The sequence below is a fragment of the Micropterus salmoides genome, unplaced genomic scaffold (assembly GCF_014851395.1).
Source record: "Micropterus salmoides isolate LMB-PRFRI ecotype aquatic unplaced genomic scaffold, ASM1485139v1 Ms_hic_scaffold_13, whole genome shotgun sequence".
In the NCBI taxonomy this organism is placed as follows: domain Eukaryota; kingdom Metazoa; phylum Chordata; class Actinopteri; order Centrarchiformes; family Centrarchidae; genus Micropterus; species Micropterus salmoides.
In genome coordinates this window covers 25,501,904-25,524,388 of record NW_024040374.1, presented here as the reverse complement: position 1 = coordinate 25,524,388, position 22,485 = coordinate 25,501,904, and the positions used below count along the sequence as shown (strand labels likewise).

Genomic DNA, 22,485 nt, shown 5'->3' with positions numbered 1-22,485 from the left:
GTTATAACACTATCTTTATTTCTGTACACTTTCAGATGTTTATGTTTTAAATAAATATGCTGACTAAGAACACTTTACAAGCCTAAAATGTATCCTGGTAGATAACTTTTTTCCATATGTGATTAGCCAAGCCATCTTAGTCTTTGTGCATCATCCATGAGTGTACCAGTATGTTTACATTTGAATGAATTCCTTGAGGGAATCCAAGCAGCAACATCCCAGTCCTGATGCCTTCATAAATTGTTTTAGTATTCTTGGCTGTCTAATTAGGTCTCTGCGTCCCCAAGCCTTGCCCAGTCCCGTCTCACCAGGCAAACAAATTATACTGCTGCCTGCTCTTTAAACCATATCTAATATCTAAAGTTGTTTGCTCTGCAGAGCAGAAACTGAGCTCCATGACCTCTCAGTCTTATCGGGTTCACTCACTGACCACTTCTGTAGTCTGTAAATGAGGTATAGTGGTGTTTTTTGTTTATTTAGTGCTATCCAGGATTAATGAGTTGAAAACAAGTTAATTTGTTGTGGATTAGATAGAAATTATACTTATCTCCTATGATGATAATACTCAACTGAACAGTATTTGTCTGTGCTGATGCTGATTAAAGATTAGATGTTGGATTTGTAGCTGTAGTGTTTAGCATCCTAATCACAGGATGCTGCATGGACTGTGGTTTTCACATGAATGTTAAGAATGGCATAGCTTAAAAAATATTGTTTTATTCCCTCACCCCTACCGAGTGGGCAAAAATATGTGTTGTAATTTCAGTGTCATTCCAGTATAAACATCAGCCCCACACTCACTTATATGCCGTTTCCAATTCAAGTGTATCCTCACAAAGATACAAAAAAATCCTTTGTTAATTCTCCCATCAGCACTACTGAGAGACTTGCAGAATACATTTGGGAAAGAAATGGGTAGAAAATGCAAAATCCCATGTCATGGAAACTTCCGCCATGCCTCCTCATCACATTCCTACACAATGAGCTTCTTGTCCGATCTGCAGAGGTTCAGAGAGGTCCTGGCTCCTGGGACACAGACCAGGTCCTGCTACCATGATATGAGCCCTGTAGACGCTGTCTCAGCTCAGTTTCCCGTCTGTGAGCCTGGTGGGGGGGTTATTTACTTAGGTGTGCTATGGTTAGTTGTGGTCATGGGCAGAGTGACGGCAGACTGTGGATGGATGGAGAAGAGAGAGAAGGTTGAAAGTGGTTGTGTGCTGTCTCTTCTATGGGTGTCATGGGAATCACACTCACAGCGGACAACGTATTTTCATTTGACACAGAGAGAGAGCATTAAGCTTCTACATCTAGATTTAATTGTCTTCTGGTTGCAAAATGATGAATTTCCTCTTTGACCAGAGTGACAAGATGTCAGCAGGTGCTAGAAGTGAAATCTTAATCCATGACCCAAACTGGAGGGACAGTAGCTGGAGAGCTGGAGCTCACCCTAAACAGACTCAGAGCTGGAAATCCAGCTAAAGTTTGGTGGAAGACGCCTGACTCAGCGCTGCTGGACCGTGTGATGTTTCCTCTGGACGTTCTTAATGTGCTCAGTACTGGCAAGAGCTGAGTTTCTGGAGCTTGAGCGTGATGAGTACCCGCCCTGATCCCACAGCCAGACCAGAGGGAGAATATTAATGGGGCTGTATATCACAGCACTCGACGACTTGGTTATGGGTGACCAGACGGCAGTGCGTAAATCAATGCGATATTAAAATAGAAAGTAGAGGGAAAGGAAGAAAACCAAGGCCGGGGACACAAAACCACAGACGGCGGCAAGTGAGAACACTTGATCACAAAAGAGCTCATTCTTTGCAAACAAAGCAAAACATGAATACTTCATCACATCCCAGGCTGGGATTGTGGAACTTTTCTCTGATTCACCCTTCAGCAGAGTAGCCAATGCAGGTCGACAAGGCATCTGTATCTCCAAGAGAGGCAGTGCTGTCTGTGGCCCAGAGAGGCCGTAAAACACATCTGGAACAGGAGCTGGACGCCGGTTTTGCACAGGAGGACCTCACAATTTATGACAGGAGGGACAAAACAGAGGTAGAGAGAAAGACTTGTGACTGTGGCTTCATATGGTGCACCACACAGGCAACCCCACCCTCTTTACTCCCATTCTCAGCCGTGCTGGAACACCCAAGGGCGATTTCCTTGGCACCAATTAGTGTGTGAGCTCACAGCGAGGGCTGGCTGCAGGCATCAGGCCCACTGGGTGTTGAGGAGCAAACAGGCGTGGCTGTTGAACTTCTTCTCAGTTCCAGTGAGATCAGATATCAAGTCCTCTACCAGAGATACCACGCATAAATACTTCCTTCCTTTCTCCATGACAGCTCATCATATCAAATAATAAAAAACGGCTTAGAATTTGGATCCTCTTTTTCCCAATGCAGACATTTGTCCAGACCGTTTCCTCTTCCTGCTCCGTCATCCGTTGCACATCTGGGCTATCACAAGCAACGGTCGATTAAGAATATCTGTATGTCAAGTGATTTGATGTGCTCTCTTAAGAATACTCACTTTCTCACACAGTTGGTGCCTGTGCTAATTAACTTGTGATTTCCTGACAGCAGCAGGCTTTGGGGGTAGATTAAACATCTAAAATGATCAGCTGAAGTGCACAAAACCCCCAGCTCTGTTCAAACAGTAATATTTTCCTCATGAAATCAGCACAGGTGGTTTCTAACATGCAGTCCAGACCTGGCCTGGTAAGCATGCGCCCTGCCTTTCATGATCTTGAAAGAGCAGTGACACAAAAGCAGAGCCCACGGTGAGGTGATTTGGCTTATGATTTTCCACAGACCAGTTTTTAACGTGTCATTAAAGCCTCAGAGACTGTCTTGACCTTTTCTCTTTCTCGAGGATGGTGGAGATTAACTAGATGTCAAGGGGTTGTTTTTGAGGGTTTGTCCTCTTGGCAAAGAGAAATCTATTTACACATCAGATGGACAGACTGTTCAGCTGCAATAGGCAGAGATGTCAATCTGTGCTATGATTACATGGTTTGCTTTGTGTGAACTTAACCTGCGTGTTGTCCTCAAAAGGGAGCCCTGCCTGGATGCTGGAATGCTGGAATGTAAAAACACATCTGGATGATGTGATTAATGTGAATAACAGCTATCCATTTACATTACAGAGTAGCACTGGCAGGGCAGAGTGCCGTGGATGCAGGTGTGAGTTTCGAAGGTTACTGCTCCGCTGGGGCTTGTTACACTTAGCTTAGATTTGATACTCTCACGGAAACAGGCGACCAAACCTGGCGCCAATCTCGTGTCCGACTGGCCGAACACCCCCACCCTGAAAAGGGATGGAGGAAATGAACATTAGAGTGAGAGAGAAAGAAAGAAAGAAAGAAAGAAAGAAAGAAAGAAAAGTCTGCTGGATTCAAGAGCTGGAAAAGCGACGGCCTCACAGAGAACACGTACAACCATTAAATATTTGGAAACTTTCTTGTGGCTGTGGTTTGACCTCCGGAGGCGTTGAGTCTTTGCAGCTTCAGTAACACTGACAGAACACACTGCCATGTCTTTGGATGTGTCTGCCTCTGTGCTTTGTCTATTTGTGTCTCACACAAACATGTGAGGAGGTGAAACTGTCACAGACAGAAATGAAATCTGCAAACAGATTTCCAAAGAATAGAAAAATTAAGGAGGCTGTTTAAAAATGTGACAGAACAACTAGAACCTTACACAATGAGACTGATAGACACAAATAGACATTTTGACTGATGAATACTTTGTTTGTGTCAAATCAAATGTGAGAAGGGAACATTGGTTTGGATCTGACTGTAATTTCACCACTAGATGGCAGTTCAACACTACAATTTACTACGGTGTGTCCCAGTTTCTTACACTGACATTCCTAGTGGTTGAATAAGTAGCAGTAGAAGTAATATTCTAGCATTCAAAGTTTTACTTGATTAAAAGTAAAAGTATTATTAGCAACATTTACTGAAAGTATCACAAACGAAAATACTTGTGTGTTTAGTGTTATTACATCTTATTGGATTAATCTCATGGGTGCATTAATAAGTAGCCAGCATGTTAATGTTGTACTTGGCTGAGATGGAGCTGATTTGAAACACTTTATATGCTATAACTACTGTCTACCATCAGATAAATGTAGTGCAGTAAAAAGCATCTGCCTTTGAGATGTAATGGAGTAGAAGAAGAGTAAAACTGAAATACTCAAGTCAGTACAAATCAGTCTATGTTACAAATACCATCCCCTGTGGGGATGTTCACAACGTCTTTCCTACCACATGCCCCTCAGGTGATGAGGAGAATCTGACTTGTGGGATGGCTGTGGTAGCTCCTTCTGACCAAAACAAAGATCATCGTCACTGATATCATCCGCAGTCTCTGACTAAGAGCCAAAGCTGATTTGATGGCGTATGAAAAGAAGTAGGAAATGTTCTAACAAAGATAATGTGGTTAGAAATGCTTCAGGGAAATCCAATCTTCCTGTTTGCAACGAAGAAAATAAACATAGTAAAATATTACTTTAAAGAGGAGGAAATAAAAGGTCAGTTGATTCCCACACATTGTCTTTGTGTCTCTAAATCTAAGAGCTGGAGGAGAAAAAGAATTTTCCAGGATTGGGGTGAACACTATTTATTTGCTTAGCTGCAAACATAATCCTTTCTCTGTGTACCAGTCTGTTGCCAACATTTGCTGCTCTTAGATTTCAGCTGTAAAACTAATTACTAAAATTCTTTCTTTCCACTAAAACTACTACTAAAACGTTTGATAGATTTTTTAAGCTCCATAAATTGACTATAGAAGCATTTGTGTGCCGACATAGCAGTATTTTATAATTATTATATTAATTTTCATCAACAATGCAACAATAAATAGCCTCAGGGCAAAGACACATCTCTATATTAAAAGCCTATTCAGTGTTTTTTCTTAAAATTTGTGAACATCCTTGATTTAGTTTTTTCAGCATTTAAGACCGGCTTTAAATTATTCAGTCTGTGTTTAATTAAAATCAAACTGTAAATTGTGCAAGGCTTCTTTGTGAGATGGTGCAGAGCAGTAAATAACAGTGTTGTCCACATAAAAAATATTATTTGTGTGAGGAACATCCAGACTAGACTGTTGGTTTAAATAGTAAAAATAGCGCTCCCAGAACTGAACCCTGGGGGCACCATTGTTAACATTTTCAGACTTGGATTTAAGCCCTTCAACTGAGAGAGTGGCCACAACGTCTTCAGACAGAAGAGGCAGCATACATACAGTGGGTGTAGAAAAGAATCACCCACCTGTAAAATAATCACATTTTGTTGCTCTGCAGCCTGCATGAAACAAAAACTGTGTCTGTCTTCATTTCAGGCTACAAAGCAACAAAATGTGATTATTTTACATGGGGGTGATTCTTTTCTATACCCACTGTATTAAAACATACCTCTTCACTGAGGCCTGTGAGCTTTAATCTCCCCTGGCCTATATAATCAAAGTTATTATTATTATTATTATTATTATATTGTTACCCTGAGTTGAACTGACTGAACAGCTCACATTTACTCACAATGTGGACACATGAAGAAACAGAAGCTCACCTGCCCGGTGGTTAGGTCCCACAATGATACGGGATTCGCCTTTTTGTCCATAGCTATCTTGTATTGACACAGCTACAGTAATGGATAAAACTATTAATGTCGCTACTCTAAAAATCAACAAATTCTTGTGATACTTTCGTAACAACCACATAAATGACAATGTGATCAAGGTTTCTGAAAGTTACTGTAAGACCATATTTCCCACAAGACCATGTTGCTTTTTTGGTCTACCAAAAGTAGACAAGTGTCTCCTTTTTTCTCTTGCAAAGCAATACATTTCCTGCAACTCTGACTCACTTGTATAACTTGAGAGAGTAAATTCTCTGGAAGGCCTTGTATGTTTATGTTATTTTTTGGATGTCAGTTCTCAAATTGGAAATGATTTATTGATGTTCGTTCAACTCTTAACTCTGTGGATTCTCTTTAATGGAAACTCAGATTTCACTGGTGTCAGATGGTGGGTTGCCAGAAGAATACGTGACTCCACCCAGCTGTTGTTGAGGCCAACTAGACAATGTTTAGTTTTTTGAATTCAAGCAAATGACCTACCCAAAAATGTCTTAATACTATCATACAGGTGATGACCAAAAACATCTGACTCTTCCTTTGCCATGTGGACAGAAAAAGGGCTCAAAGTGACACCAGTACAAGCTAGGTGTCTACCTAGTAGATGTAAGACCAGAAGGACTTACTGGAAGTTACTGAGCTCTCCTCTCTCTGGAGACTTTGCAAAAGAATTTACATAAAACATCTATTTTTAGAGCACTGCTCTAATAATTACTGAGAAACAGAAGGTTTATTTTTGTCTTTTCTGAGACGGCTGTCCAAAATAGCCATGACTAAGGACTACAAATAATGTTGCAGGGTTCAAAATGGTATGACATGATGAAAATTAAGTGTTCTGTATGCGTATCATTTCCTTGGAGCTGAGGTGCAAATAAGATTTGAAACTATTTGATACATCCGCTCACTGATCTGATGTGAAAATGCTGTTTCTAGTTTATTTAAATGGACTGTTTTTAATTTTAGAACAAGCTATGAGATTCATCAGCCTAGTCCAGTTTCAGTCTGCACAGCCTCAAAACCATATGCAATGAGACAAAGAACGAGACAAAGAATTAAGTTAATAAGAAACAACTAACACGACTAATAAATGACAACTGGAAATAAAATAAACTAATAGAGATTTGCACAAATCCACAGCTGTGCATTTGCATACACAAAGCCATGACAAAGAAATTTAAAAGGAGCTGTTTTAATGTGAAGAAGGTTGAACCTGTGTCCACAGTATTTAGAAAATAAACAAAATTTAACGACAACAATTACACGTCTATGAAATCTTAAATAAACCTATTTTAAAAAACGGAACATTTCGAGTCATATTTTGTCTGCAAATATCCTCATTCTTCTGAACACTTTGTGTCCTCTGGTAAAGCATAATAAAAAGGTTGCACTGATTTGAAAGTGTGACTGCTTTGTTTCCCAGCAATGACCTTGTACGGACACATAACAAAATTACACACTGTCTGATTTCTGTTGGATTTTTGTTTCCTCCCATTGCTGACACATATCACATCTTTAGTTTCTAGGAAGAAGCTGAAAGTCTGATAAAACTGTGTTCATAATAGGACACATGCATTATTTTGCTACAAATTGTGTGTGTGCCCGTGTGTACATTTATCCTCCTGAACAGCTCTCTGTGGGAGACGATGTGTTTCTGAGAAGTGCCTGGAGTCTTTTCATAGAAACCGAATGAGAGGTCAGTATCATGTCCGAGGCCACCTGTGGGTTTTCACTGTGACTTCATATCCAATTCCTCCAACGAATTACCAGAAAAGACAAACGCCCTTAGTCACCCCTCGACTTGTTGTGCCTCAGATCACCAGAAAATCACAGTTCTGTGATCAGCACAGTATATAATATACTTTGTGTACCCCGAGTATCAATGTACAGCAGGAGCCTATATTATCATTATATCAATGTTTATATTAATATACAGAACTTCCCACACTAATACACAGCATCCCAAATATGCTTTTAAAGGCATATGGCGTTGAATTCACAATTCAGGAGATTGAAACCCCTGTCTACATCCAGAAACAAATTTCCAAATATGCCTGTTTCTTCTCTGTTTTAATGACTTAATCAAAAAGGCTGCAGTAGTCATGTGAGGGTACATCTGTGTTTAGCTGAAGAAGAACTTTATACATTCTTACAACAGGTGTGTGTTGTTATTATAGGCTTAACATTGTGATCATTTGTACAGGTGTAGGGGTTAGAGACTGTGTACCTCAGCCTTGCGAGGTGGTCTGCCTCCTAGGCTGCATGTATTGCGAGCCACACACATCCCTTCTATAATGTTGTATAATAAGGAAGTTGGAGATGAGCTGCTGACGTGGCCCACAAGCAAAATTTTATCAATCTTTACGTTATATCTTATAGATGAGTTGTTGGTCAACTGTATATGACCAGTTAATCTAAAATGCAGTATGCTTTCCCCCCCATCAACATACCGGTAGTCATGAGTGTTCAGTTGATGTGGGTGAGCTAATGATGCAGATGAATCTTTTAATTATGCATAATTAAAATAATTTCCAATTCAAGGGTGTCCCTTGAAGCTCCGCAAAGTAGAGATGATGACGTCCATACAACATGGTGAGAACAACAGCTGAGGCATCGTTTCCTGTGCATGGTGTTACCTTGAGCAAGATAGCTGAAGCAGTTGTAAATGGGTTTTTAAATATAAACCACATGGAATTGTGTACTTTTTGATTGATTGAGAAATATGTACTCTTATGTTGATATTTCTTCTACAGCATCATACTCACATTTACAGTGGATAGAAAAAGTCTACACACCCCTGTTAAAATGCCAGGTTCTTATGATGTAAAGTAACGAGACAAAGATAAATCATGTCAGAACTTTTTCCACCTTTAATGTGACCTATATGTGAACAATTCAATAGAAAAACAAACTGAAATCTTCGAGGGGGAAAAATGAAAAATAAAAACCCTGTGTGTTTGTGTTTAAAAATCATGTCAGCATATTCTGGACATAAAATATGTTTCATGAGGTTCTCAGACTGACAATAAGGTGATAATATAATAGCCTCTGTTATTGAAGCTCATGGCTCAGCCACAACTGGTGTTTTCACCTCTCAGGACTGTGTGGGTGTGCACAGACAAGCTTGATTAACACCTTCCAAGTCCCTGTGTTCATTCTGTTAGGGTGCTACAACTCAAAATCTTTCCTCCCAGGACAACTCCAACCAATGCCAATCTGGAAAGAATTCAGCTTCTCAGGAAGCAGCTGTGGGAAAGAGACCGGATTTTGCTCCGGACTTAAACTTTAAACCACAGCTAAACTCATGATATAGCAACAACCGCTCTTCTGATAGGACGCACCAATAAAGCACATTATAAACATCAATGATAAAAGCCTTAAAAGGCAACAGCACCTAATGTTAAGGTCCTGTCTTAATGATATTCTTTTATTAAGACTAGATAAAACACCAATCAAATCTTTTTGGTGCCTCTCTCCTACCAGTCCGTTTAAAGGGTCAGTTCACTCAAATTACTTTAAAAAATAATTTCCTCTTACCTCTGGTGTTATCTATTAGTGCAGAATGTTTGGTTTTGTTTTTCCAGGTTTGGTTATATCTGGTTCTGAGATTCCTGCATCCACAACATGAATTTAAAATTAATTTGTGAACCAGACCATGTAGTTGTAGAAGTTGTTTGATGATATTATCATTTGAACAAGTAAAAACAACTCTTAAGTATATGAGTGATATGTGATATCTGATGTTCATTCATTCCTTCATCAAGACACATAGTAAGATAAAATGTTGGTCCATTATTTGCGGATTGCATAAGGTGTGTGGTTTTAGATTGTCCCCTGTGTTTCCTCAGTGGATGCAGCCTCACTGATGGTTAGTGAGTGCAGGCAGGGAGCTGAAGAAGAAGGGGAAATAGGAGGGAAGAGGTATCAACACAGAGTAAAGGCTGTGCCAGGCAGCTGCTGTATTTTTTCTCCTGGGGGATTAGCTAAGGTTTCAGGGTGACTGAGAGGACACTAAGCTGATAGCTAAATAGATGGACATGGTGTCTAACTTTCAGTGAAAATCAAAGCAGGAAGTTTCTTTTAGATAGTTATGTTCCAGACAGACTTGGATGCTGTAGAAGTGACAAGTTTTATCTCCTTTCTGAGAAAATGGTGTTAAAATATTAACATTCTCCAGGGAACATCCTTGTTTTTCAAAGAAGCTGTCACTTGATGCACTTCATACTAATCTTCATTGTAGTTTTAGCAGTTGCTACACAAAAATAGCAACATAAATTTTATACTGCCAGGACATATGTATGGAAGCCCTAACCTCCATTAAATATTTTTCTTACTCCATTTTCCTGTGATAACGGGACAATAGCATAACACAGGGGTCAGCAGGAGCATTTCTTAAGGATAATTTCAAAAGGGTTTCTTATGTCACTGGTTAGCTCAGTTGGTAGAGCATAGGATGCTTAGTCAAAGGGTTGTGTGTTGTATCCTGACTGAAAACCAATTTTTTTCCTTTTTATCTTTTTCATAATCCTTTTCAACAAGGTTCTTATGAAGAGACAGTTTCACATGCTCACAATAAAGCATATGCTGGACTGTGTGCATCCCGGCGATTGGTTCACATCCATCAACCTATGGACTTTTCATTCACCCACAGAAGAAAAACCCGTGTTTCTCATTCAGGGGAATCCATTTATGTTTACACATTCCCTGTAGGCTATTTCAGAACCTTTGGAATGGCCATCGGGAAGTTTGTGATTGGATTCCTCTGAATCTCTTCATAACAACTTTGCTGAAGAGGATAAAAAACACATAAAAGAAAAAAAAACATTGAAAGCAGGAGTTGAACACACAATCTTTAAGTTAAGTGTCCTTTGCTCTACCAACTGAACTAACCAGTGACACTGAAAATCTTTCTGAAATTATCCTAAAGAAATATGTACCTGCCGACCACTGTGTTCAGCTGTGGTGTGTTATCTCGAGAAAATTCTCCTGAGATCACAGGAAAACGAAGTGAAAAAAGTAAAGTGCCACTTTAGAATGTCACTGCCAATGAAACCTTTTTACCTCATGATTTTCTGTTTACCATCACCTACAACTAACAGTCCATGTCCTTTGTACATTGCATTTTGGCAGAATAATGTACATTAATGGCACACACAAAGAATTACAGAATTTAGTTTGCATTCTGTCTGTTTTGAGTACACTTAAGAGTCGCTTTTCTTGTGTGAACACATTATTTACTGACACTTGAGCTAAATGCTAAAGTCCGCATGCTAACATGCTAAACCTAAGGAAGCATGTTTACCATGCTAACCATCAAAGTTTAGCGTGCTAGCATGCTATAATTTGCTAATTAGCAGGCCTACTTTACACCAAGTACAGCTGAGGCTGATGGGAATGTTCGTTTTGCAGGTATGACAGGATGCAGCAGGGGAATAAACTTTGTTCATAGTCTTTTTATTGAACAGAAGAAAAAACTCAAAATGATTGTATTAAACTGTGGTTCTTCATGTTAAAGCATCGAGGCTTATCACTAATAAAGTGCACTTTCAGTTTACAGCCAAATGGAGACACAAGCTCATTCAGATCCCACCTGGTGCAGGACTCTCTGCACCTGAGCTCTCAAAGGTAGAACACTGTCACAGTAAGATATACAAGACCAAGTGCAACGACTGAGTGTCTCAGTGAGGGCGAGTGCATAAGTGATAATGGAAGATCGTTGCGTCTCTTTCCTGTCTCCCGGGTCTAAAATGTCTCAGACCATCCCTGCTACTGTATCCTATCCTGGCTCAGTTCAACCCAGTAAAAGCAATAATATGACAAACGATGACTTCTGCACAAATGTGACTGATTATGTAATTGAGTGATTGTAAAATAACAGTATTTCTTAACAGGGTTTCATTAATGGTCAGCATTGAGCTAAAATCTTTGAGTGTCTTTACATTTTAAGATCTTTTACTTTAAAAAAATATTTTTCCTATTTCCAGAAGTGTTTTTCTACATAATATATATGTACAGTTGTATCTTTACAAAGAAAATAATGTTCTGTTAAAGACTGTTGCAAGGTCAGTATAGACTCCAGTTTGGCACGTATTCCTTGTGACTTCACCCAGTAACAGACTAAATGGAAGAGACAACATAAAAAAGTGCATTCAACACCCGGTTTCACTATTTTCACTTTAAATTCTGCCTCTCCTGAAAAGACACAGACACTAAGCTAGCAAAATAATCCTATTCCTACCTCTTATTTAGAATGAGATGTGTTTGAAATGGTAATTCCTACGATGTGCAACAAATAGGAAATGTCATTCACTTGAAAACATGTTTTTTGATGTTGCACTATTCGACAGGGCACGGCCACAAACCCTGGGGAATGGGCCACAGAGGAAAAACATCTACATTACAAGGGATATGAATTAACAGTTAAGCTTGCATTTTAAGTCCATGGGATTTAGGATTCCAACGTGCTACATATGACACAAACAATTTCCGTTGTCAAAGCCAAGAGAAAACTCCTAAGCTGTACTTCAACATGGGAATGAAAAAAAAAGAGAGACATTGCCATGTAAGGTTACAAAAAAGATGAAACATTGTAGCCAACTTCCCAGGAGGTAGTGTGAATTGCACGTGGTAAAGGGGAGCATTTACTTTAATATCACAAGCACACAGCACTGGGAAAAGATCAGCTGCTAAGAAACATATCTACTACTAACATTTAAATATACTTCATATTAGTCTCACTGGGAAATTAAACTGATAACTAAATATACTTCATATTAGTCTCACTGGGAAATTAAACTGATAACTTTACCTCTTATTGCACCATTTCATTAAACGACTGGGCAGTACTGGATTGTGTCTCACTTGCATCGTATTATTCTGTATCTAACATGCAAACTACAAATTGAAACTGACAAAACTAAATTTTTAGACAAATTTTCGTTGCCATATCAAGTTGTGTATTACATACACCATGTCCTCCACACTGAGAGCTTAGACATAAGGGGTTTAACACACAAAGCTCTAAAAAGAGCCACATTACACACACACACATTCATTATCTACCAGTCTGCATTACAAATTTCAGTAATAAATATGGTACGTTCAATAAATAAGGGGTGGTTCTATCAGAATAAGATTCAGCTGATTTGAATGCCGATCCATTTGAAAGAGAAAAGTGCAGGATTTCCTTTCATGTGTAGTGTTAGCGCTTTTGGCTCATTTGCATTAAATGATAAAGTATTGATCATATCTGGTTAGGCGAACATGAGTTGTCACAGCGGACAGACAGCAGCTCACAGAGTGATTCTCTATGGGACAAAACAACCTCTATACGCTCAACAGTTTAAGTTTAGGTAGTTTCCAGAGTGTGGCTCCTCTCTAATCAATGCTCAGATATTGCTTCCACTGGAAAAGCATGAAATCTCTCTATGCGTATTATACGGTGTTCCAACTTCATTTACCTCTCATGCATCCACCAGTGACGTGAACACATCAAAGGACTGAACAGTGATGGGGGACAATAGCCCTAATTAAAGGAAATATGAAGGGGTGACACATCGTGGGAAGTAGACCTTATATACATATAAATGATATAGTACAGTTTCTGACAACAGTCTGTGTGTGCACAAGACCCTTTTACCCCGTCATGTCCCTGGTAGAGAATCGCCTCTGCAGGCTTCTCACACCTGTCTACACCAAAACGTGTGGGGCTTGATGTGATTATAGACTCCGTTTTGTTTCTGTCGTGCTGTTTTGAACAGTTTTGCTTTTGTTCTAAAGTGCAGACCAGATGCAGGTGACTAAAAGGCAAGAAGCAAATTACTGAGAGACAGAGAGAGACACATGGGTAAACCCTGATGTTGGAGTTGGGACAGAGGATTGGCACAAGTGTCACAGAGGTCTAACATTGGGAGTATGGGAGCAGGTTGGGATGGAGATGGCAGGAGTCTGGGTCTGTCAGGCTGAAGGTAAAAAAATAAATAAAAAAACACAGGTGTCATCCAATTTGGTCTTCTCCTGTGTCACTGATCCAGCTCCAGTCACTCCCTGGACTGGTAGAAGAGGATGTATCCCGACTCAGAGTTCTTCGAGATGTCTGAGGTAAGCCCATAAAACTCCTCGATGGCCTGGGCGTCAATTTTCTGCAAAACACAAGTAAGATGCTGTTTACTGATAGTACAAACAATAGCAACTGTACAGATGAGTCAAGGAACATCAAGCAGGGCAGAACAGAACAGGCTGAAAGTGACGCACCTCTACAATGTCATCATCGAATAACAGCCAGAAGCCGTGACTCTTCACTATGGTGATGTAATGACCTCTATTGGGGCCACTGAGGAAACAGAGACAAACAGTCACTCGCGATTGTACAGATGATGCAATATCAAAGCTCCCACGTTGTACTCCATCCATCTTGGCTTCTTGTAGTAGCTGCTGAAGTCATTTGTACAGAAATGCAGAGTTTGCCACAAAAATACCTGTTTGATGTGTCTCAATGCGTGCCCTTCCATCCTTACACTTGTATTATGAGTGCATAAGTGCATTCACACTGGAAGGTAATCCCATAACGGTCGTACCCAAATACTGGACACTTTTCACCCTCAGCGGTCGCCATCTCTGCTATGTAGCGGAAGTGGAGGGAAGCTGCAGCGGTTGCGATCGTAAAAGTACCTTCACTTTTAATAAAATTTAATTGAAGTCCGGTGAGCAAACAAGCAGGCAGATATTTTGGTGACAATCAAGGCCAAAGATGGTGAAAATGATCCAGAATATGAATATGCAAATAATTATAACTAATCTGATCAGTCTGAAGACATTTATTCTAGTACCTGACACAATAACACATTTTATGTTCAGTTGATATCAAGTGTGCATATTGTAGCGCATAGTGAGATCTTTTATTTTGGGCTGGTAATCAGTATACTGTACCTGCCACAGTGAACCACCACAGCCACCAAATCGTACATGCGGTCCAGGTTAACTGCATCCCCGGACGTGTTGAACAGGCGGAGTTCTAGGGGGAAAACTACTCGATAGGACAGCTTGGTGTAGCGGTGCAGCTGCTCCATGTACTTGAACCTCTTGAGGTGTAGTGCCAGGATCATGGGAAGCTTCTTCACACGCATCCTGCAGAGAAGAATACATGCTCAGAGATGTGTGTTCGTGCAGAAGGACACATCACACTGGTATTAAGCTCTGTGCTTTACTGACCGCTTCTGTGCTTCCTGCTTGCTGCAGCATGTCTCACAGTAGTATTTGTATTCACTGCACAAAGTCTCTGTGTTGCTGAAGTCCCTGGAGGGGTAGAGCATGCCACGGGAGGATTGGTTATTCAGTCTCACTCAGACCAAAAGGGAATTCTGTCAGCCTTTTAGCCCTGACTGAATATATAATAAGTCGATACTACCTGAGACAGTGTGTTATTGATGTGTTCTGCTCCACATCCACAGAAAGATCCAGAAAATCTTCATCTTTGCTGCTCACCTGTAAAGAAGAGACAGACACTGAGGTAACTAAACTGCCATTTTATGTCGTTATGAGGATAAGCCTGCTGTGCCGTGGCACATCGCCCACCCGCTCACACCTACACCTACACACCACACACACAGCCAGTCTTTGAAATGCTTATTATACTGAGTAGCTTTTGTGAAGCGCCTTGGTGTTTGCAGGGGTTGTGCAGGGCAACCTGTCCCACTCTTTGCCCTCAAAACTCTGAGGACAAAGCCTCTGCCAGCCCTGACGTAAAGTGGGTGGCCGGAGCCCACCGGGTGTGCTCGCTGAATCTTTTTCTCTCATCTCTCATCTGCAAAAGGCTAATCCCTTTTCACACTCATTCAAGACAGATCTCTTATTCAAGGTGACACGGGGACTTGCAGAGCCGTGCACACATAACATAAAACACACTACCCCTCTGATAAAACTCAACAGACAAAGAAAGCAGAGCCACACACCGTTTCACAGTTGAGGCAGCGTGTCTCATTGGTCAGTGTGCCTTGGAAGATGTCGTGAACCCATGTTGGCTCTGTCTTGTTCTCCGTCTCGGTCTCCGTGGTGACGGCGGTGCCGTTGTTCTTGAGGCGTCCGTTCTGCTTTTCCTGCTTCTTCTCCTCTTGCAGGATGTCGGCCACTGTGTTCAGCAGGTAGTTGAGGAATTCGTGGGCATCCTGTTGCATGTAGTTGTCGAACAGATCTGGAAGGAGATGCAGAGGGTGATAATTCATAGAGGTGTAATTAATCACAGTAATGACTGCTGGATCACGGACACACCATCATTACTGCCATCATTACTGTGATTAGTTACACCTGTGCTTTTCCCGCTATAACAGATTTCTACTGAGAATTTCTGTCTTGAGAAAGGTCCACTGTGAATCATGTAAATAAAATCAGCAGGCCAAACAGATAATACCAACATACACACTTCTGCTGCTTTGACAGATCTGTATGTGAAAGCTGAAATCTGAGAAGAGGGGGATCGAGGGGGGGGCGCGAAAGAGAGAGCAGAGGGAAAAAGTACAGAGAGAGAGGCAGCTGACCAAAGCTGGGTCCCAACAGAGATCGCATTGTTCGTTCACATAAAGAGCTTCCTCAATATGGACAGCAGGGAACAGTCAGCCTCTCTGTCAGTGCTACTGAATGACCTTACCTTCAACACACACCTGCCCTTCACCTCTAATATTCAGGCCACATTAAAGCAAACACTGCTACAGACTCACAACACAAACCCACAAATCTCCACTCTGATTGTTTATGAACATGTAATGTGGAGAGGAGAGCTCTGTGGCTTTGGCTAAAAGACTACAAAATAGGAAAGGCTGCTATAGTAGCAACATGTAGCAGTAACATGTAATGTTTACTGACATTTTGATTTATTATACTTTTACACTTTATAATTTTTTAGGCATTTAAGATAATCCACATTGGGGACAGCATTATTTAGATGTTTTTCATGGGACACAATTTAAGTTATATTTGCAAGAAAACCACAGGCGTAACCAAGAATTAATTAATGATGGCTGTGTTCCATTAGTAAGCCAGTAAGCCATACCAGGGAACATATCGTTAATGCTATTAATTATGCCTGTGCTTCTCCTTCCATGACATGTCAAAATGTCTGCTGTGTCCTTGGTAGTGATTTAGTGAGCATTATAGCCTCTTTTAAATACCTCCTTTAAACAACTTTTTATCTTATGGCTTTATCTTATCTGACGGTAATTTGTTGGCATTAGCATTTTATCTAATTTCAGATTTTCTTTTCATTTTTATTCCTTTTTTGCTATAAAGCACATTGTAATTTTGTTACTATATAAATGGTTTCCCATTATAAACCACACATTAGATAAAGTTTATACAAGACAAGGGAAACACATTCATTCTCTCTGTGATTATGGACATTTGCCAAAACCGCTGCCAGATTATGGTGCTTTGATAGCAGCAAAAAATATAAATAAATAAATACTTTGATAGCGGTGTTGAAATAGATCTCAGTCATGGCAGCAACAGTCACATAATCACTTTCTCTTTAGTGGTTTTGCCTACAAAATAAAAGCGTGAGAAGCTTGTTTACTGTAATGCAGTATTTAGATTTGAACTGAGCTTTTACTTTGAAAAATTCTCAACGACATCATCTCAACAAGAATCTGTGGCCTGCTAGACACACCTCTGAAAGCGCTGTCAGAAAACACGATTCCTCTAAATGTCCTCTGCCTGGAGATACTCGGGAAATGCAAAAGCGTCCGTAGGTTGATGGATGTGGATCAAACATTGAAACACAAACAGTGCAGCACATTCCGTGATCTGAGAAACATTTGCTGCAGAGTCCATTTGTTGAAGAGAGAAAAAAAAAAAGAGTTGCCTATAGGTGAGATCAAACATTCAACCGTTGGGTTGTGAGTCTTGCACCTTAACGACTTAGCTAACCAAACAACATACTGATGTAAGTCAATATTATGTCTTATATTCTCATCCACGATCGAATGGTTGAAAATATTGCTCCAATGCAAAACTTATTTGCCGACCCCTGCTGTATATTATTACTACTTCTTCTTCTTCTTCTACTTCTAACATACGTTTTCAACATAGTGATGAGGGTCTGCACTGCCTGAATTCTACCAGAAGTAGAACAAGAAGAACGTAGTGACGAATCTGTTTGTCCGTTTTCAGCTACTGTAGAAACATGGCGATGCAAGGTGCCGAAGTCCATGGAAGGGGGTGCCCACTGTTATATAGATATAAATGGCTCATACTAAGGTAATAAAAACATAATGGTTTATTACGTAAGGTCTTTACACACAACTGAAAACAGTTATGGATCTTATATTACATTTCTGTTGATAGATCCTCAGAAATATTACACACTGAACTTTTAAACAAGATTTACTATTCATGTCTTTTACTGCAGGAGGTATGGGCTCTCACCGTTCTCTTTCCGTAGCCGCGAGATGAACTTCTTGGGCGGGATGACGCCCACTTTTTTCTTCTGTGTGGCAATGGAGTGGAAGAGGTCGGCCAGACATGTGAGCAGGTTCTCCTTCTTCTTCTGCTGGGCTTTGTAAGCCAGCACGTTCTCCCGGAAAGGCCGGCAGAAGTAGAGGGCCTGGAGCACTGAGTTACAGTAACATGTGTTTCCAAACTGAGGAAGGAAGGGACAGGGGCACATGAATAATGATGAGGACAAAAAGGGTCTCAGTCCATATTTCTTTTTAAAATTTTCTGGTGCATTTACTGGTGGATGCGCTTAATTGTTTTTCTCCATTTGGCATCTAGGGTTTTTAGAAACTGGAGTGTTTATGTGAATGCCAAATTAAGGAAACGGAACATCCCTACTGAGCCAACAGACTCACAAACAACACTGTCACCTTCAATAATAGCTGTCCAGTAGAGGACATGTTTGGAAATATGACACCAATGTTTTTTGGCAATGGTGTTTGTTAATGTATGAGAGGATTTAGAGATACTCACGTTGACCAATCCGAAGTAGTGTTCATTGATTGGGAATTGCTCCGGGCCGATGTCTTTCTCCAGAGCAGAGGCATTGGTGCCCTGAAAGACCAGAGACAAAAACACGGGACATGAAAATGTGTTGGGGTTTTTTTGGTTGTCGTCCCATAGAACACAGTTTACTCACATGTATTATGGAGAGTTACAAAACTTAAAGGAAAGCCTGCTTTGTTTAGTCTAGTTTAGTATAAAGACAAATGAATATGGAAATGTTGTATATTCAGGGAGCACAACAGGCTAATGAGGGTTTAAAGCCGTAGCTAAGAGATAAAACAAAATTAGAGGCCTCTCTTTCATACAGTGTAATTGATAAATGATCCTTTCTGTATCAGTTTCCCACAGAATGTTGTAGCTCATCTTGATAACGTTTCTTGCCAAAAAAAAATAACTCAAGGAAACATCCTGTCGAAGTAGAAAAAGGATATGGTCTAAATACGTAGACCTGTGTCAAAAGTCAGGCATATTTTGAGCCTGATTGCTGACTGAAACAGACCACTTATCTCTTGTCAGAGCCGTTCCACTTGTCAGAGCTCAAAGCTTTCCTAAATGAACCACAGCTTTGTTGAGCGAACACAAGACAGTCGAGTTTGGGGAAGGCTTTGACTTTCAGTGCCTGTCATTTCTCTCTGTCACAGCAGACAGTGAAGAGCCTTCTTTGTCTGATTTACCGCTTCCAGTCTGAGATGCAGCAACACACATGCAGGCACAAGTCCATCACACTGTGTACGTTCGTACACACACACACACACACACACACACACACACACACACACACACTTTCCTTGTAGGATATCTTATAACGCAAACATTGGCCTTAAAACAGGAGAGAAAATATTGAGAAAAACTAGTGATAACAATATTCCACTAGTGGACCTGAAAGTCCATTCAAATCTACACAAAACATTTGTGTGAGAAAGTTGGAAGAGGCATGCAATCTGACACCTGCTGCCACATTTTGACATTTGAGCCATCATTATAAAATCGCAGGCAGCGGCATCATTTATTTAAAAGGAGGAAAAAGGACTTTATCCTTGATTGTCTCAAAGAAAAGAATTAGGAGAACCTGAGCTGTGACAGATGTGTTGGCTGAGCAGAGGATTCTGTCAAGAGTCATAACACCCACACACTGTCGTCACTTGCTTTCTATTGTTATTGTTGTCTGTCGTAGGAAACTTTAACAGCCTCACCTTTTGTCAAAAGTTTATTTATTATCCATGTGCTTTTAAAAGTCCTTGACCAACATATTGTTAATTACAGATTACACAAACAGTGTCCTAGTGGCCTCAATACCAAAAGAAAAAACAACTTGATTGTTTTTTTTTTTAACTTTCTCAGTCTTTATCTTGTACAAGTCTAGAAAATCTATGTAACCGTGGAACTTTCCTCTTAACTACCTTTAAGGACAAGCAGTGTATTAAAGCAAGTATCTCTTTACTTTGCTCCTGACAACATATATACATCAGTTTATGTGCCTGCAGGCACATTTTTTTCACTTGAAACCAACAAACTGTTTTACACTTAGGAGGCGTTTTGTAAGATGTGATGCACAACGGTGGAACACAGTTTATTGCATTAAACATCAGTTTGATCATTTTGCATTGTCATATATTGTCATATGAATATCTGGTGTTTTTTCAGTCTTCTGTGATAGTAAACGGAATATCTGTTTTGGACTGCTAGTTAAATAAAACAAGCTTTCCTAATCACCCTGGGCTGTGGGAGATTCTAAGTAATTTTTTTCACTATTTCCTGACATTTTATAAACAATACAATTCATTAGAGCTTTGATGATTAAAGGAATAGTTGCCAACTATTAAATTAATTGCCAGATATTTTGATTATCATAATTATTTGACAAAATTCTCTAATTCCAGCTTCTTAAGTGTGAATATTTACTAGTTTCTTTGCTACTCTGTAAAGGTATATCTTTGGGTTGTGGACAAAACAATACATCTGAGGACGTCATCTTGGGCTTTGGGAAACACTGAACATTATTCACAATTTATAGATGAAACTACAAAATGATTAATCAAGAAAATAATCAACAGATTAAAAAGACAATTAAAACAATAGTTAGTTGCAGCCATACGATTAATCAATAAATAATTGGCAGATTAAATGAAAATATTGAATGGTACAGCCCCAACTGGGAAAAAATTAATATCAATGTTGTGATTGCAGAGAAGTTTACATATTGTACAACCAGGCACTGGCTCAGGGGATAAAAACACTGTCTTTTCAGTTACACGACTGCTTGTATTTACTGTTTTGACACCAAACCACCTACCAACAACTTGTGCACCCAACTGAGCCCATTTAAACTTGACTTGTCTTTAGCAGCGCTGTAACACTTGAGGTCTATCTCTAGTATGTCTGTGAAACTCACAACATACACATATATAACTTGTTCTGCATGGGATACTGTTCAGTAATAACTCAGTGTACTGGGTGTACACGCCAGCAACACTCTGAGGAGACTGCAGGCTTTTGACATTGGTTTCCAGTCTAAAGGATGTAACCAGCCCGCTGCAGCAGCACATTATGCAATCCCAACAAGCTGTCACAGGCAGTGCGCTGCTTCATTCACCGGTCAATCATCGGTGACAGCTACACAAACAGCACACTGTGTCGTCTCGCCAGGCTGCAACACACAACATGAACCCCACTAATACGGAGCAGTGTGTCAAGGACTACACAAATTTAGAACTAGATTTGGGATAAAGGCCTGTCTGAACACCGAGACCTGATAAAGGGGATATCCTATTAGTAGTGACCGCCGCTGCATTCACTGTGCATCCTTGCTCTAAAGAGCCATCCCCCTGCACAGTGTGTGTGCGCATCACTACACGCCAGGTCCCTCACAGTGGCTGCAGGCAAATCGATAGCAACACACACGCACAGATCCAGCAAGATACTCACCATATTACAGATGGAGGCGATGTTTCTGACAGTCATTTAGTTTACAGTGTCCCTCTCACCGCCATCTTTATAAAATAAACATGATTTAAGAGCAAGGCGAGGCTGAGAAATGAAGTTAATTCGCAGCCGCGGCCGCTGGAGGCCAGACTGCAAACCCCCAAGCGTCAGAAAGCAGCAGGCAGAGAGACACGGAGCACCGTGCAGCCAGCACGGAGCTGAGCGTCAAACCGCACTCAGCGTCCACACGGCTTCATCCTCGCGCACATTTCACACACACCACAGCTGGAAACCGTCAGTGCACGAGTAGACTGTGGACAGGCGAAGTTGCAGGCAGCAGGTTGTTAGCAACGACCAGGAAACAAGCGTGATGAGCGAGGAAGCGCAGCGGCTCCGCCCACGCGCGATGGACTCCGCAGTTCATTGGTTCAGATTTACTCAGTTTGATTGACAGGATCGCAAAGCCAAACACAGACCCGGATGACGAAGCTTAGGTGAGCTGCAACCAATCAACAGCAAGTGTTGGACACAATGGTGTGAGGGAGTTGTAGTTCATGTTTGGGATGCATTTAAAGAGACTACGCTTGATATAATCACCAAAGATACTCTTCATTAATTTATACTAATTAAATGAAATTTTACTAATTGATTAATTTAGACTATGCAATTGATTAGTCTATAAATAAACTGATAAATTTAGTCTATACGATGTTTATACTTATAAGAATCGGTGGAGCCCTTTAATCCTTAGAGACAAGCGTTGACACTCAAGATGGTGTTTGTCATTGTTCTTGGCATTTTGTTGACTAAATAACTAATCATTTAATGGTAGGTATTCTGCACTCAAACCACCAATTCAATTAGCTGACCATAACGAACAGAGGGGGAGCATAAAAAGGTAAGTGTCCTCTATGTAGGGCTCTGCAGGAGTGCCGGGCCCCTCAGGA

General features: G+C 40.5%; 1 protein-coding gene across 1 annotated transcript; it reads right to left on the bottom strand.

The window, feature by feature from the left end:
• Positions 1-11,059: 11,059 nt before the first annotated feature.
• On the bottom strand, positions 11,060-21,921 carry usp46 (ubiquitin specific peptidase 46). The gene is made up of 9 exons (XM_038716514.1): positions 21,542-21,921; positions 18,584-18,664; positions 18,041-18,254; positions 15,577-15,815; positions 15,033-15,109; positions 14,837-14,920; positions 14,555-14,752; positions 13,880-13,958; positions 11,060-13,767 (listed from the first exon to the last, which is right to left on the bottom strand). The coding sequence occupies exons 1-9, from the start codon at positions 21,575-21,577 to the stop codon at positions 13,666-13,668; spliced, it is 1,110 nt and encodes a 369-aa protein (XP_038572442.1). The 5' UTR covers positions 21,578-21,921; the 3' UTR covers positions 11,060-13,665.
• Positions 21,922-22,485: the final 564 nt, after the last annotated feature.

Excerpts from the sequence above, each read along its gene's own strand:
- usp46 (XM_038716514.1), bottom strand. The coding sequence starts at position 21,577 with ATGACTGTCAGAAACATCGCCTCCATCTGTAATATG. Across the intron at positions 18,255-18,583 it reads ACTACTTCGGATTGGTCAAC|TTTGGAAACACATGTTACTG; the intron begins GTGAGTATCTCT and ends TTCCTTCCTCAG. Across the intron at positions 13,768-13,879 it reads TCGATGATGACATTGTAGAG|AAAATTGACGCCCAGGCCAT; the intron begins GTGCGTCACTTT and ends TGTGTTTTGCAG.